Raw genomic sequence first — 18628 nt, forward strand, 5'->3', positions numbered from 1 at the left:
AAGTCGTCAGTGTCGCATGGAGGACTTGCTTAAAACACCAGTGCTGGGTGCATCCTGCTGCCAGAGATCTGGGGTGGGCCTGAGAATAAGAGTTTCTAAAAAGTTCCCAGATGATGCTGACTCTGCTAGCCCGGGGCAGAACCACTGATGTCGACCACAGTTTTAGGTGGTCCTCTAACCATCACTATTAGTTAAGAGTTGACTATAGTTGAAACAGTGTTTTGATATTTATACTACAATTTTTATCTGGAGCATTTCCCCAAGTTGCTGGAGTCTTTAACTTAAAAAGTATGTAAGTAATATATGTTCATTGAATAAAGATCTGGGGAAAATAAACTAAAAGAAAAAATTACTGTGAATTTCACCAGGGTTAGTATTTTCGTGTATATTCATCTAATCCCTCAATAGACAGACAGCCCTGGCTGGTGTGGCTCAAGTGGACTGAGTACCGGCCTGCAAACCAAATGGTCGCAGGTTTGATGCCCAGTCAGGGCACATGCCTGGGTGGCAGGCCAGGTACCCGGAGAGGGGAGTGCAACAGGCTACAACATATTAATGTTTCTTTCCCTCCCTTCCCTTCTCTCTAAAAATAAATAAAATCTTAAAAAAAAAAAAAAAAAAGACAGACAAACAGGCAATCTGCCTAAGGCCATTTACCACACCGAATGTCCTTGATTCTGGAATTCTAAACAGGGTCAGACCTGGTTAGTGCTTGTTTGGGAGACACACACAGAACTGTTTATGTATGGGGTGTGTGTGTATATACTCATACACACATATATACACACACACAAATAGAGCTAACAAAAATGATATTATATAATGTACTTTAGCCTACTTTTTAAACCTCCTGTGTAATAAGTATCTTCACATGCTGAATATTGATCTAAATTTTAATTGATGCAGTATTTCCAGTATGTGAATATATTGTAACTTATTTAATTTGTTCTCTGTTTTGGACTCTTTAGATTTTTGTTACAGTTATTGAAAACAATACTGTATTGACTGTCTTGGTACATGTATTTCTTCATACTTGCTCAGTTATTTTCTTAGGATAATAATCTACATATATAGTTGCTGTGTAAAAGGTTATGAACTTTTAAGACTGCTAATCTGAGAGAGCAAAAATGTATTCTAGTTTAAATTTGTATTTAGTTATTGGTAAGATTTATTGGCCATTTAAATTTATCTTTGTGAATTACCTATTCATATCTATTGCCTGCTTTTCATTGTATGTTCATCCTTTTATGTTTTTTAAAGATCTTTTTATCAGAATGTAAACTCTGTCGTATGTTTAAAATATTTTCCCCCAAGGTTTTTTTTACTTATATCTTTAACAGGTTCATTTCCCCCACCTGCCACGTTTTGTAAAACTCTTAACACTTTTCTGGTGTCAGATGCTGCCCAGAATGCTTAATCACCATTTTTAATTGCTGTGTGATGTTTCTTTGAGTCGGATGTACCAAAATATACTTTATTAGCCTCAAATTTTAGAGGTCCTCAAGAAGGCTTCAGTGTCATGAGTGCTTTGTTTTTCTTTCTTTCTTTAACCAGATGCTAATCCTGAGGTGACAATGACAATGCTTCGCTGGATCTATACGGATGAGTTGGAGTTCAGAGAAGATGATGTGTTCCTGACTGAGTTGATGAAACTAGCTAATCGCTTTCAGCTCCAGCTCCTTAGGGAGAGGCAAGTCACAGCAGATATATTCAAGCACCTCAGATGGTGGTGGCTGAGCTTTAATTATGCCAAGCTCTGGGAAAACAGCTTCTCCTGCTAATGTAAATAACTTTTGCAAGGTGTTCTTTTATAGGCTATAGGGGGGAGAGAATTTTATCTCCCTTGTTCTGTGTTATCTTGTAAGTTAAAGTTTGCTAAAGCTTTTAGGTATTCTTTTTCCCCCCCGCACTGGTTTATTACCTGAGATTACACAATTTTGTGAATCGATACACTAACTAAGAATAATGTAATCCAGTGTCCAAACTGTCAACTTTCGCTCCTATACCTTTTCCTTTGACTTTTTTTTTTTTTTTTGTCCTTTTTAGAGAGGGGAAGGGAGAGAAACATCAATGTGTAGTTGTCTTTTCCATGCCCCCCCACTGGGAACCTACCTGGCCCACAACCCAGGCATGTGCCCTAGACTGGGAATTGAACTGGCAGCCCTTTGATTCACAGGCCAGGCACTCAACCACTGAGCCACACCAGCCAAGGCCGACATTTTATTTTACTTTCTGATCTTCTACTTGAATGAAGTTCTTGGTCATATTCTGTTTGTTGGAAACACATTAATGCCTAAATTAACACACAAGAATATGACTCAATACACTTCTGAGATCCTACTTCATTTGTTACTGCTGTTTAGGTTCCCAAAGAGATAGCCTGCCATGTTCTTTATGTTGCATTTTTTTTCTGTTGCTCTTAAGTTGGCCTTTCAGAACAATAGAAAACACCATTCACCAAACATCAGGCGCCCTTTAGTTTCTGTTGGAGATGTGGCCCTTGGCAGTCAGCTTGGTTGATGGAGTGTCTTTTTAGGACGTTTTGTGATCTTTTGTATTCTCCTGGGTGTGTGAAGAAAGGGCTTTGCTCCTGAGTGGGTGAAGGGATAGACTAAGGGATAGTCTCAGCCATTAAGAGGCACTCCACCCCTTGCTGTGTTGCCCTTAGAGAGCTAAGAGAGACCTTGCTTACTGTTTTCCCTGGGGGTGGGAGGGGGGCGGGGGAGTGGATGGCCCCTTGTGCCCGACATGAGTCAGTACTGAGGTTACTCCAAACTGTCCACGATTGATGGGCGCCTGAGTGCATTTGAATACCTAAATCCAATAGCTAAGACAAAACCCAAACAGGTCTAGGATTTGTAAGCGCGTGAGGCTTTAGGTTAGTAAAGCTAACTCTACTGTCTGGGCCTTTCAGTTAACTCTTTCTTGTTCATTTGTGTGAGTTTTTGAACCATCTGAGAGTGAAATGACAATGATTTTAATTTGAATGTGATTTATATCTTTTTTTCCCAGATTTCCTGAGCTTTCTTCCACTGACCTTGTCAAACTTACTTATAAATTATATTGCTTTGATAAAAATGCTGTAGGGTTGGAGTAGTTTAGATAATTGTAATCTGTGTAATGGATTCTTTAATTAAAATGCTTGTTGTTTATTGACTGATTGGCTTCATAACTGTCAACGTCACCAGGCTCGATTTTGTATTGTTGGATGTGGGCATCAAGTTGTTGTCTTGTCAGGGCTCTGTTAAGAGCTGGAGTGGAAGATACCCAGGAGTGGGTTCAAATATTGGCTTTTAAAGATCGCAGAGTGCCCCCTGCTGTCTCGCAGGAGAAATTACACATTTGAGATAATAGGCAAAATAGCCCTGACACAAATGTGTGCAGTTAAACATGAAGTTGATGTTTCTCATTTTTGTAATGTAGGAATCTTGGCGGTCTGGGAATGCTATCACCAATTTTATGAAAAGGAAATTGTTTTTGTGTTATCAGGAAAATACTCTTTAAAAACAAGAATTAATAATGTATGCTAAAAATTGACCATTAAAATAACAATTTTTTCCTTTTTATAAAATCCATATTCAGTATATGGTATTTGGAAGATAAAGGATGTATACAGAGGAAAACAAGGTCGTCTGTAACTCAGCCAGTGTTGACCGTTTGTTGTTTATCTTTACAGTAATTTTTTTGTGTCTGTCATTTAGACACACGGGAATAATACCAAAACTAGGCAGGAATTTGTTGGACACAAATATACACATTTGATTTTGTATTTAAAAAATCAGATTTATTGTTTTTGTGCATCTATATCTTTCTTGTACTCTAATTAAGAACGTATTAACAACAAAATCCCTTCAAAAAAGTCTGTTTTGCTACTTTTCGAAAAGAAGATATGAACTGAGAATTTGAATTTTAAAATAAGATTACTTTTTTTTCAGTTGTGTAAATCATGTCTGTTAGTATTTATAGTTTATCCAAATAGTGAATGATGCTCTGGGGATCCCAGAGTTTAGTGAAAATGAAGTGTCTGCCAGTTGTAACAAAATATCTGTCCTCAGGAAACATAGTGGCTGTCTTGGTCCAGTGTCTCTTGGCAGTAGAAAGGAGAATGGAATTTTCAGGCTCATTAAGCATTGTCTGTAAATGTGCTTTGTAAAGTGGCCTACAAAGGTGAGTCACTACTCCCTGAGATTATACCATGTGTTGGGACCCTAGAATGGCAAGACCATGGACACTTGTCATTGTAAAAGGGGTGAAAGTTTCATGTATATCTAAAAAGAGGACTTCTGTCCTGGAATGCCCTGATTTCATAGCCAAGGTCAGAATGACTTCCTTAAACATTGTTGTGGTATGGTAGGGGTTTGTGGAAACTAGTGGTTAAGACAGGCAGACAGGAGGCTCAAAAATGTAACTGTTACTCATTATAGTAACTTATTTAGATATTGTAACAATTTGATTTAAAAGTGTCTTGGGAGTGATGCTTCTTTACATGAAGGCATCTATGTTACTTAAAAAAGCATTTAGCCCTGGCTGGGTGGTTCAGTTGGTTGGAGTGTGGTCCTGTACACCAAAAGGTTGCAGGTTCAATTCCTGATCAGGCACTACCTAGGTTACAGCTTTGATCCCTGGTCTGGGTGCATATAGGAGGCAGCTGATCAAATGTTTCTCTCTCACATCGATGGCTTCTTTCTCTCTCCCTCCCTTCCTCTCTCATCACCCCCCTTTTCCTCTCTAAAATCAATTTAAAAAACATATCATCAGGTGAGGATTAAAAAATATTTTTTTAAGCATAAATGCTTAAACAAATTTAGGTGCGTACATTTACGGCTAAATGGAGAAATGACTGAGATTATTCTTGCTCCTAGCATGAGGTCTCATTTGTGAGGTTTTGGAAGTTTGTTCCTCATTCTTCTCAGGGCTTTCTCATGACTTTCCTCCTCTCTTCCCCCATCTGCCACTCTCCCATGGTCTTTCTCCACTTCTGTTAACTAACCTCACCTGTTAAAATAGGGCATTACCAGCTAGTCAATCTGTTACTCTTATTTATAATGGTACTGAAACCCATTCATATTAGTTATTAAATTAAGCAACTTCCGTGAGAAGGGCCTCAGACTTATGAGCATACCTATTATGTACCTTATACTGTACAAAGTTTACATAGTTCTATCTTGAAAAACACAGATCCTCTAAACCTCTGATACAGAGTATTTACAGAGGAGGAGATAGGGGCATAGAGGGCTTATGTAATCTGGCCTCTAAAGTTCAGTGGCTCTCAACTCAGGTCTTTCTTATCTCGTAGTTCATTTTGCTCTTGTTACTACATTCTGCCCTTGTGATCAGAAAAAGGTTTTTGTGGGGGCTGTGGAACAGAGGAAGCAGTGGTGGGGTGTCAGCAAATACCCCTAACACTATATTTGGTCTCTCTGCTGTCTTTGGAAGTGAACCTGATCTGGAGGGAAATGTACCAGCAAGGGAGATGGAATGATCTTGCCACCAGCCTCCTTCCTCCTTGCCCCCAGGCTCTGTTCTGTGGAGGCTCACTAAGGTTTCCAGCTCTGGGTAGTGGAAGCCCCAGTCTTCAGCACTGCGTCTCCTAGCCTAGGGTTTGCGTCTGTTTTGTGCTGCCAGAGGCCCGCTTGCCCGTGTATAGCCCTCCTCCTCCGATGTAGTTGTTCTCAGTCAGTGATGGTTGTTGTTGTTGTTACTAGGTTTTATGGGATCTCCACTGCAGCCAGCTTTTCGTTGCCTTGGTGTACTGTGGTTACTAACTCAACTGCTTCTATACATGATAGATTTTTTTAATGGACTTTTAAAAACCTTTATTGAGTTCCAATTCATGTAACAAATAGTTTACCTTTGGGGAGGACTTTGAAGGGCCTCAGTGTGTGGAGGCACGGAGCCTACTCTTTGACGCTGTTGCTGGCCGTACTGGTTGCACGATAGAGTCAAGCTAGTGGACACGGCAGTTGTGTCCCATGTGTTTAAACGTCAGAGGTCTGAATTTGGCCCGTTGCGTGTTTGATTTGACAGTGGTCTGGTGTATGATCTGTGAGTTTCGTGTGAATACTTTTCAGGCAGTTGGGGGATTATGCACAACATGTATTTACATTTTATTTGGGTTCTGACCAGAATGAGCAGTATAATTTCATAATGAAATTCCAGTACTTTCACAATATGGTAGCTCAGCTATAATTTACTCATAACTACTTTGCTTAATCTTACACTTCAGTGTTATTGGACATGGCCACCATACACAGATTATTGTTTTGGTTTGTTAATTTATGAATATATTTGTCCTAACAATATTGTCCATCATTCATACTCTTGTAGATGTGAGAAGGGTGTTATGTCTCTGGTGAATGTCAGGAACTGTATTCGCTTCTATCAGACTGCGGAGGAACTGAATGCCAGCACCCTGATGAACTACTGTGCGGAAATTATTGCCAGTCATTGGGTGAGTGGGGGTGAGGGTGTGGGCAAAGCACCCTCACTGGAAGTCAGAAGACCTGGGTGTGAGACGGAGTCCCTGGCAGGTTACCTCTCTGGAGCGTGTTTCCTCGCATTATCAAATTGAAGGCTAAGTAGTTGCACTATATGGTCTGTGAGATTCTTTTTTTGGCTCAAAAAGTCTTGTAGTTCTGATTTCAGAATAGAGGGCAAGTAGCTTAGGTCAAACGAAGAAGCTTAGAACTCAGGTACAGCTACCTTCACCCTCCACCTACAGAAGGGGAGGCCGGGAGCCGTGGGAGCAGGTGCTGCCGCAGGGCCAGCAGGCTGGCCGTGCTCAGCATTTCCACTTCAGGGCCTTTCCCTGTGCTTTCTCCATCCGGAGGAGAGCACTGTTAAATTTAGATTTTCCCTTCTTAGGTAGCCTTCATCATAAAAACAGTTTTTGTATTTCTTTGTTTTGTTGTGTGTTTTGCATTTTAAAAAAATTATAGCTAGTGCTGTATTTTATAACCTGGTTTCTGCAAATTATTTGGTGTTCAACAACATTGTGAACGAAAGTGTCTAAAAGAATTGAGTTTTAAAGAATTGAAACAGGAATGGTAACCTTTCTGCTTAAATAGGTATAAATTTAGAGATTATTAAATCAATTGTGACTCAGTGGAGTGAATTGTTTGTAGAGGTTCCAGTTACTTCTGGAATCGCCATCTTTGTAGGGGTGTGTGGCGGGGGGGACTCTGTTCACTCATGGAGGGCCCCTGGCGCTGCATCCCTGCTGGCTGTCCGCGTGCTTTACGGTCTCACCAGGAGGCACAGCAGTGCTGGGGTAAAGAATACAGGCTTGGGAGGTGGGCCTCCTGGCTCTAGATGTCGGGTTTTGTCACCATGTGAACTCCGGCAAGTTATTTAGCCTCTTTATGCTTTACTTACTTCAGCTGTAAAATGGAGATGATAACAACAGTACCTACCTCGTAGGGTTTCTGTGAGAATTAAATGAGCTGGGAAATACTAAGCCCTGTAAAGTAGTACCAGACAGTTCTAAGGGCTTCTTAGTGAATGTCAGTTGCTGTTGTCATGTTCACTCTGTTCTGCTTTTTACCATCTTCTAAATCCTTAGGATGACTTACGAAAAGAGGACTTCAGCAGCATGAGTGCTCAGCTGTTGTACAAAATGATCAAATCCAAGACTGAGTACCCCTTACATAAAGCTATCAAAGTGGAGAGAGAAGATGTGGTCTTTCTTTACCTAATTGAAATGGATTCACAGGTACTGCATCTGCTTTTTTGTGTTTTGTTTTGGTTTTTTTTCATTTCTCATGCCTTTCCCCAGACTATACTTCGCTTGTTTTTCTCTATAATGCACTTCACTTCCTCTGAGCTGTTGCTGGTACAGTTTTTAGTGCAGTATTTCTACTAGTCATTTGTTTGAGACGATCTGAGCCTTTTCTGTCACGCTCCTCAGAATTCTTCCAGCCTCTGCCCATCACTCAGGTCCAGAGCCACTTCCACATTTTTAGGTTTTCTTTTACTACTGTAAGAAATTGCCATGAAACTAATGGCTTAAAACAACACATTTATTTTCTTACAGTTTTGTAGGTTGCTAGTCCAGTACAAGGTGTCAGCAGGCCGTGTTCTTTTTCTAGAGGCTCTAGGGGAGAATCCATTTCCTGATCACCTGGGTTGTTGGCAGGATTCAGTTCCTTGTGGCTGTAGGGCCAGTGTCCCGATTTTCTTGCCACAAGCTGAGCTACAAGCTAGTCTCAGCTGCTAGAGGCTATCACATTCCTTAGCTCATGGCCGCCTTCCCCCATCTACACAGCCAACAGTGGTGGATCAAGTTCTTATGTCACATCTCTCTGACCTACTCTCCTTCTCTTACTCATTTTTAAGGGCTCATGTGATTAGATAGACTGGGCTCTGCTGGACCATCTCAAAGCCCTTAACCGTAATCACATCTGCAAAGTGTCTTTTATCTGTGTGAGGTGACATACTCACAGGTTCTGGGGATGAGGGCATGGATGTCTGGGGCTATTATTCTGCCTGCCACACTGCCTTAGGAGAAATGCAGTTGCTTTTGACAGATGGGGAGGTAGTATGTTTTATCCTTGGGGTGTCCAGTGTTGGGGGAGACATTACTCTGCTAGAGGGGATTAAGTAGTTAAGCCACGGTCTTTCTTGGAAAGGCCAGCTGTTTCCCCTCAGGCGCTCTGAACCTCTGCCCTGGCACTTGTGTTCCTGTAGCGCTGCTGCTTCTCTTCCCTGCTGTTCGCACCTGCTCTGTGATTCCCTGGTCGTTCATTCCGGCCTCCCTGAAAGGCACGTGCCCTAAGGAGTCCTGAGAGAAGTTTGCCAATTCAGTTGAATCTGGGGAGTAAGCTAAATGTTGACATTTTTGTAAGAGATGATATTGAAGAATCAGGGTGGGAGAGATTAAAATCAGTCGAATCCTCTACTGGCTGGGTGCTAATTTACAAATTTATCTGTGCAGCTCCCTGGGAAGCTGAATGAATTGGACCATAATGGAGATCTTGCCTTAGACCTAGCCCTTTCACGGCGACTAGAGAGTATTGCCACCACGCTGGTTAGTCACAAAGCTGACGTGGACATGGTAGATAAGAATGGCTGGAGCTTGTTACATAAAGGAATCCAAAGAGGTAGGAAGACGTGTATTTTATTTTTTTTCTCTGCGGGCAGTTTTACTTACATCCAGGTAATTTTTGAAGATTCTCCGACCCTGTTCCACAGTTCGTAAAGGCTTCTTGAGTCTGTACTCTCAGGGGCTACATGACTTGGAATTTGCGATCAGCGGGTCAGGGAGGGACTGCTGAACTGCTGCCTGTGCCTTGTTGGTTAGGTTCTTCCCAGTGTTGGTGGGCCCCCGGAAGAAAGAATAGAGAAGTACCTTTTACTTGTAAGCCATTGATTTGTTTGCTTTTCAAGATCTTTCTCCAGGAATTGTGCTAGGAAGACTTTACTTGGAACAGTTACTGTAAGAGAGGGACGGTATCTAAACCACAAATGCTTAAACATATTCTCGGATTCAGAGTTGTCTTCTGTCATGGCAAAGTGATTAAGGTTCATTCTGTTTTTGTAGCTATAAGCAAAAATTATGAATTGCAGCTGTATTTTGAGTACATAGTCATTAGTAGCAGGAAGAATATGGAAGTGATAGAATTAAGATCAGAACATTTTAATCTTAACGAATTTACTTTTCGAGGGAAAAAAGTATGTCTTATCTGACTTTGTTTTTCCCACGACCTTATTAATTCTTAAGTCCCAAATGGACCCCGCCTGACTCTACTTTGCAGTTGTCATTTTTGACAGGGTGGGAAGCTGTATAGAGGTAGCATTCCAGTATGGGCTGAAAACTTTCAAAAATGCCAGAGCCTTAATTTTGCAGAGGGTAGAGGACGTGCTTGAAGTAATTGGCCACTTTTTTGTTTACATGTGGACCTCAAAGACAAAGTGTACTGGCTCCCCCGCATCTTAATTGTGCATATTTACCCTTCCAGTTATGCATTATTGAAGTATTATTGTCTCTGCTACACTTCTGTCATTCACAAGTTGCTTTTAATGGGTAGAATGTAGTTATTTCAAATATGGTTCTGCTGCAGCTGTGGCTTTGCCCTTTTTGGGGAAAGGTTTTTAGTAATATAAATATCCCTCTAAGCCATGTGCTAGAATGTTAAGCTTGCTGGCTGATGGAAAGGAAAAATGTGTTCATCATTGGGAAGGAAATCCTTAGAGTACATCAGTGTCAAGAGCAGACACATTTTTCCCAAGCACCACTCTGCGTCGTGCAAAGCCATTGGGTGCTTAGCACTGGGTGTGTGTTCAGTGGGGAGAGTTACTACCACACAGGGAATTATTCTTTCCAATACTGTTTAGTGTCTGAGATGTTTATTTTGGAAACAAATAGACATGTTACTAAAAAAACAACCTCAGAATGATGTTTCTTTCCTCTTAGGGAGTTAAATTCTTATGTGTGATGAAAAAACATCTTTGATGAGTTATTAAATATTTTGGTGATTGCTTAGTTACAGGAATTGCCAAGAATTGGTGATGCATTCTTGATGTTTATTTTCAGATGATTTAATTTTCCACTCTGAATTTATCAGTTGCTTGCAAGCCTGTGGATTACAGTGTGGGTAAACTTGATTGCTGCTAATTGTGGAGAGGGTGGTACAGTGTAGTGGACACAGCACTGGCGTTGGAGCTGGATGTACCACGGTTAGAATCCTGGCTCATCCATGTACTCTGTCTTTGGACAAGTCACTTAACCACTTGGTCTCCCTTTCCTCATTGCAAAGTGAGAATCATCTCTCTACTAGTTGTTCATAGGATGAGAGACCGTGTGGCAGCACACCTCACAAAGTGACTGTGTGTGGTAGGGTCAGCCTGTGGGTCTCACCTTCCCCTGTGGTAGAGAGTTGGAACTAGCTCCAGTTCCTGTAGGAAGTTTTTTCACTTCTCCTTCTTCAACTAGAGCTGTTAACCTTACTTTAAGTTCATCGTAATAAGAGGGAAGATCTTTCATACATGAGATTTAAGAATGTTTCTGGATACATGTTAGAATCCATAAACAAATAGTCAGTGATCACTCAAATAACCAGGCGTACCGGTCAGTTTGTGTGGAGAAAGCAGCAGGCAGCCAGTGCCTGTGGGTGAGCCCACAGGAGGTATATGCATGGCCAGAGGGAAGCCGTCTCTTCTGATTAGCTAGATGTGGGCAAGGTGATGCATCCTTACTTTAAAAAGAAATCTAGTTCTTCTCGTGCTGATTTTCCTTAATAGCCAACATCAGTCAATGCGTCTCTTAAATAGGATGCTCCTGTCTAATGGTTTGTAGATTTGCAAATTGTGCCACCAACGGGCACAGCGTAAGGCACAATTTGTATTAATTAAGTAATGAAAGTTACTGGCTGTTCCAAAACGAAAGAAAAAATTTGTATGTGGGATTTTTTAGCGTTAACTCTGTTGGTAGGAACATTTTTATGTGGACAAGTCATTATAATAATGGCTCACTTACCTGACAGTGTTGTGAATGAGGTGATGAAGTAACGGGAACTTTTAAGTACCAGTTTTAGTTTTAACTGGTTTTTATGGAAGTCTTTCTAAAACGTATTAGAAGTTATCATATTGACAGGAACTTATAAATGGACCTTTTGGTGTTTTCTGTTCCCTTCCTTTGTTCTGCTCTTTCGTTGTCAGTCGTCTTTTTTCTCTAGGTTTTGTACCTATGGGCTGACTTTCTTTTAATGTAAAACATCATAAATTTTCAATTTCCAGTATTTCCTTAGTTACTTTTCGGGGTCCATAGGTATATGTACATATATGTGTTTAAGTAAAAAAAAAGCAAAAACAAACCCCAAAACTTTGGTTCTTATTAAATCTAATCTAAAAGCTATAATTCTTTTAAGAGGGTTCAAATATAGAAAATTTGTGTTATACCTTCCACCTGAATCCAAGCATTGGAAGGTTGTACCCTTATTTCTGTGTGTTGTACTACCCAGTTTATCTTTTGTATGTGTAATGCATAAGTTTTTCATTATATTATTTTGTCTTTACTGTCTGTTTACCTTTTAATATGGAATATATGACAACCTTAAAGGTAATGGAAGCCACATTCCACCAGTATCTTATACATTGTGTTATTCATTTTAAAGTTGTTTGTCCTACTAACTCTAAATTTTCTTTCCACTTTTCAGAACGTAAGTGGTTTTCTCTAGGATATTTTATTCTCTTGCTAAGGTAGTTTTTGCATACACTCTCCTAGTCTGAATCTCTGTGGGGGTTGTTCATACTACATTAGAGCCCCACTGAGGACCCCACTGTGTGTGTGGGTATCCACGTACAGAGAGCAACAGCCCGACTCAGCGTGGCCCCCTGATACACGTGTCACCTGGCGCTTTCAGAGCTCTGCCGACGCCCTGTTGTAAAGCACTCTAAGCTTTGGTCCTTTGCACATGATGGTGGTAAAGATTTGCATCTTCCACCACCCCCTAAGAAAAAATTGGGGGCAGAAGAGAGAGAATATTTCAGAATGTGTTAATTAGAGAAGTCTCAAGTTACCTAAAGTCATAATTACTTGGAATTAGAGCCAGTCTATAAAGTGGAACTTAATAGCCTTGACCAGTCAATTAATTTTCTTCCCAGACATTGCTCTGGTGCCTGTTTTGTATAAGACAGTAGTGAGTACAGAAATAAATGAGTTGTGGACTGATCAGCACCTGAGGGGCCTGTGGGGGTCTAGCCCCCTCAGTGCCAGAGCTCACGTTCTCAAGCAAGATGGTCCCTTGTAAGAGAGTACAAAGCACATGGACGTGTTGAAAACCAGATGATTTTGAAATTCCATGTTCACTGAAGACCAGGTGAAACCCATACATTCAATGAAAATGAGCATTGGAGTATGATAACAGATTTGAGTTTGGCCACTCCTGCGATCGTAAGCCTCATTCTGGATGTTTAGACTGGGTAAGTATAGTTGAAGATGAAATGATTGCAAGATATGAAAGAAAACCTCTCACCGGTGACTTTAAGAGAAAATCGTTATCCGGAGATTGTGACCCAAAGGAGTGTGTCTACAACATGAACAGAATTAGAACAGGTGAAAGTTTTCTGATGCAAAGACAAAACAGATCAGCTATGGAAAAAGCATCGTTGTTTGTAATTGATACCTTGAATAAGTTCCAAAGCACCTTTAACAACCTGGCATTCATCCCAAGACCTCCAGCGAATTTAAGAAGCACAATAAACGATCATGGGACCAGCAAGTCAACCTGGGAGGTTGCTCTGCATTTGGGGGATCTTACAGCTAAAGGAGGGTGTGATTTGCAAGAAATTAATCCTGTATAAACCTTGGCGAAATGGGGACGGAATCTACAGAAAGTGTCTCTCAATCCCAGATGAGCTCTTGGGATGACTGAGATATGTACTCCAGCACACCCACCAAAGTCAGACGTGTAGACTGTCCAAGGGTGGATGAGTCTGATTCGAAAGACTGGGCAGCTGTGAGCTTACTGGGCTACGTGGAGGCCACTGGAGGAAACAATTGCTTCCCCCCGCTGAAATGTCTCAGTGCATGCATTGTGCATTTGTAGCTGGATGATTTCTCTGTTAATAGCTTATTATCTTGTGATGCGTTGTCATTCTTGCCTTATTTTCTTAAGAAATGTTAGTTTTATGTATAGTGATTTATGCATATTTTAAATTATTAAATTGTACTAAATCTAAGGAGGATCAAACTTTAATCTTACAACAAACTTAATTGTTTAATCCCTATCATCCTCCGTGTTAACTTGACAAGATACTTTAACTGGTTTTCTGTAAGTATTTATAGCATTAAATTGCCACTTGTCAGATAGCTTGGTTCTGAATTTAACCATGTATTCACAGAACCAATCTAGAGCCAGCTATTCTTTGCTGGTCTATGATAAGATATTCTCAGAATTATATACCTTTAATATTTTTATGTAAACTTAATTCTTGGCCTTTTGTCAGGATGTCAGGGTAGTTCTTTTCCCTCATACAGAACGCTAAATAAGCAAAAGTGGTAGCCTGAGCTGTTGAAGTCATTCGATTTTATGTGAGTTATTCAGTTGCAATTTGATACTTGATAGTCCTGGTTAGCCTCTTCTACCTGTAATATGCTAAGAATTAGAAGTTTTGTTTTTTTACATCCACTTAATTTACCATGTGAATTTTTTTTGTAACCGGTAATGTGTACAGATTCTTTGTTCAAATATTCAGTTTTAAACTTATCGTTAAGACTGTTATGCTTGCATGTAATGAGATTGAGGAAAAAAAGAATCATTATAATCACAATGAATAAATCAGATGTGGTCTTCCTCTGAAGAGGAACCTGTAGGCAAATGCAGCAGGTAGAAGGCAGATGTGGCTTGTGTGTAGACTGGGGAAGGAATGAGAGGGAGATAAATTCTGTTGGAAAGAAGTCATGGAACCCCTTTTGAGAGTTAATGAACAGGAGAGGCTTTTGAAGGACAGGAACCCGTATACTTAAATGGTGAAGTGATACTGAGGTGAGGTGGCAGGACAGATGACACGGAATCAGAGATTGAGTGAAGCCTTTTGAATTCAAGTGTGTAATTCCGTGATCTCAATGCTGAGTTCCCACCTGTAGGTGTCCTGAGAGGTTCTGCTTCAGACACACCCAGTTGTTCTCTTTGTCTTGTTGAGGCAACATTAGCCAGAATAGCTTGCCCTGGGTATTGTCATATGTGACCATTTCTTCTGTTGTTTCTTTTCCAGGAGATGTCTTTGCTTCCACTTTCCTCATTAAGAACGGGGCCCTTGTCAATGCTGCTACCTTGGGTGCGCAGGAGACACCGTTGCACCTGGTGGCATTGTACAGTCCCAGGAAACACTCAGCAGATGTGATGTCTGCAATGGCACAGATTGCAGAGGCCCTCCTGCAGGCTGGTGCCAACCCTAACATGCAGGACAGCAGGGGCAGGTAAGCTGGGGGGCAAATAGACTGTTCTTAGCACCATTTCCAGAGTGTTGTTTTATGGTGACGTGTAACTGGCAGACAGGGACTTCACGTTGTTTAGTTTGGCATTGTTCGATCTGATTGTTATTAAAGGCACAACCATTGATTTGTTATGCAAATGAGAGACGTGACTAAGGCCGGAGGCATTTGGGGCAACCATTTCTATCCTGAGTAACTGGGGTCCTTGGATGTTTAAGCCATTTCTGTCATCATCACAGTGGTCATCTGGTTCAGCTTCTCCAACAGAATCTTCTTAGAGTTGCTTGGGTGAACTGAAGAAGTGGAGCACACCTTCTCGAGGCAGGCTGCTGGGTTTCTGCGAGGTCTAATTATTGGGGAATTCTCTGTATTAAACCCAGTGCTGCCTTCTTGTAAATACTGCACTTTCGACAACATCTGCACAGCTTGCCATTTCTTCCACAGCACCGCCCTTTGCAGATTTGTCAGGAGCAGTCGTGTTCTTTAGCCCCTTCCCAGAAATATGTAGTTGAGGATTCCTTGTGGTTTAGAATCTGAGAAAGGGCTGCTTGTCTTCAGGACAGCAGCGTGGGAGGCAGTGAGCGGGGGTGAAGCCACCTGAATCACCAACAAGTTGGACTCACTTGTACATAGCAGCTCAGTATTTTGTACCTTTGAAAACCTTCTCAAAAAATAAAGAGTCTGGTGAAGTCAGAATAGGAAAATAGATTTGTGTGATGCACACAATACTTAAATAAGATGGATCTCCATGAACTGGCAATATCACGTGATGGTTATCTTATTACCCCAAAATAATTACATTCTTTTTTCCCCCCTCCTGTTGATTCTTCATTTTTTTCCCCCCAACTGCAGTAAACTCTGTGACTCTGAGACAGATGCCAACCTGGCGTCCCTGTGCTCTGTGTGGCAGTCTCCTTCAGGGCACGTGAGGGCCAAATAAAACAGTGACGGGTAGTCAGCTGCCACTTTGATCAGTTCCTACCTGTTGCCAGTCTGACTGTGTTTGAGTATAACAGAGAATTAGGGGAGAAAAAATTTCTTTTCAGAATTGTGGAGGACAGGTAGGGGGAATATGCATACCTATGGTAGAAACTGCTCTTTTAAAAACATCCGATTAAATACTGACCCTTACTTAGAGTATTTGTATCTCTTCCTTTTATTAATTCTCATCCTTTTGGCTACTGAATAAATGGTAATATATAAGCAAACCCATTTTCTTTGATACTTGGTCATTGTTTTTAGAAAACTGTTTGCCCAGGGTGGAAAAGACACTGTGCAGAAATGTGGAATTTCTTGTGGATGTTGATTCTGCCTAGGATTCTAGTCCTCTCCTGCTAGGAGTAATTGGGCCCATTCTGACCGACACCCCTTCTCCTTCATCCTGCAGGACTCCCTTACACTTGTCCATCATGGCCAGGAATGAATACGTGTTCAATCAGTTGCTGCAGTGTAAACAGTACGTAGGGAGACCTGGAGAAATGAAAAAGCAGTTGTGAGGGTGGGATTGTGAGTGAAAAATAATTTTTAAATGTCTTTTAGTGCTATAAATTTTAATAAGTAAAAGTACATTTTAAAAATGATCACTTAAAAAGTATAAAGAAAAAGAGTGAGGCTGTTGTCAGCGTGGTGTCTAAGAAGGTGTTTGCTATTCACCTTGCTTCCTCCTTTCAGATTAGATTTAGAACTGAAAGACCACGAGGGCAGCACAGCGCTATGGCTTGCGGTGCAGTACATCACTGTGTCATCTGACCAGTCTGTAAACCCCTTTGAAGACCTCCCTGTGGTAAATGGGACTTCGTTTGATGAAAACAGCTTTGCAGCCAGACTCATTCAGCGTGGCAGCAACACCAATGCCCCCGATGCGGTGACAGGTGAGGCATGGGTCCGTGAGAGCTGGTGTTCCTCCACTCTGGAGGCTCATGAAATCGTGTGTCCGTGTTTTACCCACAATTTAGAAACTGAATGACGTATTATTATGAGAAGTGCTTTGTACTTAATTTTAACTGTAGTGAAAGGCCACGTTATTTTTATTTTAATCTTGTGCTTCAAAAAAATTTAGCCCCACTTTGTGAGTTATGTCTTTTAAGCTGAAACACTTCCAGTTATTTAATGCAGTGAGTTTCAGACTTTTTGGACTCAGAACTCCTTTATTCTCTTAAAAATTATATCCCACCCTGGCCAGCAGTGTGGCTCAGTTAGTTGGAGCATTGTCCTGTAATTGAAAGGTTGTGGATTCGGTTCCCCGTCAGGGCACATTCCTAGGTTGAGGGTTCGATCCCCAGTCTGTGTGCATACAATCCCTGATCCAGGTGTGTATGGGAGGCAACCAGTCGACGTTTCTCTCTCACATCGATATTTTTCTCTCTCCCTTCCTCGCTCTCTGAAAGCAATGGAAAAATGTCCTTGGGTGAGGATTTAAAAAAAAAAAAGAAATTTAACCCAAAGAGCTTTCGTTTTGGCGGATTGTGTTCTCAATGTTTATTGTGTTAGAAATTAAGACTGAAAAACATTTTAAAGATGTATTAGCAATAAGAAGCCACCTTTCTGCTGGCGGACACTGCCAAGTAAGCATTGTTAAAGTCTCCCCTCCCACAGTAGTCATGTCTAAGTCAGAGTCTCCCAGAGAGCCAGAACAGCTGCAGAAGTTCTGTATCAGAGCTTTGGGCTTTGGAACAGCCGGGACAGTCTGAGGAGGCATTTTGAGCAGCGGGGATTGGCCCTGACTGTGGTGCTGAGAGATCTGAACACAGTTTACCACCTAAAGCTTAAGGAGATGGGTTCCATGTAATTCACTACTGAGCACTAGCAATGTATAAAGCATGGGGAGGTGCCACTGATGAAGGGAATTGGCCAGAAAAGATGGGTATTAAACAGCCCTTCCTCTAAGAGAAGTTAATTAACTTTAAATGAAGGTCACATGAAGTCATCCCTCTGGATGACACAAAAGCTCAGTGCAGTGGTAAAAAGCTGTAGGACGGCACACAGGAGAGTGTGTTTTAGACTGAAGACCCTCTGGAAGTCAGATTGTTACTAAATTGCTTTTAATTTGTAAGTGTATGGTGGTTGTCATGATTTTACTGATTTCTGATTTCATCATATTTATAAGAGTGGCATGCGAGATGGTTCTTCGATATTCAGGATTGACTGTTGGACTCTTACTCATTTTTGTAAATGTTTGCCATGTCCTTAAAAAATGTGCCTTCTTTCATTGTCGACCGCAGCGTTCTGTTTATGTCTGTTAAATCAGGCTTGTTCATTGTGCTCCTCCTATCTCACTGATTAACTTACTAACTTTTAGACTGCTTAATCTCTCAATTTCTGAGAGGTAGATTAAAATCTTTCACTATGATTATGGATTTGTTCATTTTTCTTGCAAGTTCTGTTAATTTTGCTTTATATACTTTTTTTTTAATATGAAGGATATTTTTTTAATTGATTTTAGAGCAAAAGGAAGTGAAGGGATGGGCAGAGAGAGACAGCCACATCTATGTGAAAGAGAAGTATGGGTCGGCTCCCGTACGTTCCCTGACCAGACATCAAGCCACAACCTTTTGATGTGTGGAACGATGTTCCAACTAATTCAGCCACCCGGCCAGGGCTATGTACTTTGTTTTAATATACATGCAGCATTATTATTTTTTTCCTTGTTCCATTTTTTATTGTATATGTTATAGCCTTAGACCACTGCTTTTCAAC

General features: G+C 41.0%; 1 protein-coding gene across 2 annotated transcripts in view; it reads left to right on the plus strand.

The window, feature by feature from the left end:
• ANKFY1 (ankyrin repeat and FYVE domain containing 1) overlaps positions 1–18628 on the plus strand; it is an 88509-nt gene that overhangs the window by 44049 nt on the left and 25832 nt on the right. For both annotated transcript variants that reach the window (XM_024564770.4, XM_024564771.4), the window contains exons 4-10: positions 1555–1690; positions 6328–6451; positions 7562–7711; positions 8933–9098; positions 14713–14917; positions 16320–16388; positions 16604–16803. In XM_024564770.4, coding sequence (XP_024420538.2) covers positions 1555–1690; positions 6328–6451; positions 7562–7711; positions 8933–9098; positions 14713–14917; positions 16320–16388; positions 16604–16803 — 1050 coding nt within the window. The remainder of the gene's footprint in view (positions 1–1554; positions 1691–6327; positions 6452–7561; positions 7712–8932; positions 9099–14712; positions 14918–16319; positions 16389–16603; positions 16804–18628) is intronic.

Source organism: Desmodus rotundus, chromosome 9 (assembly GCF_022682495.2).
Source record: "Desmodus rotundus isolate HL8 chromosome 9, HLdesRot8A.1, whole genome shotgun sequence".
In the NCBI taxonomy this organism is placed as follows: domain Eukaryota; kingdom Metazoa; phylum Chordata; class Mammalia; order Chiroptera; family Phyllostomidae; genus Desmodus; species Desmodus rotundus.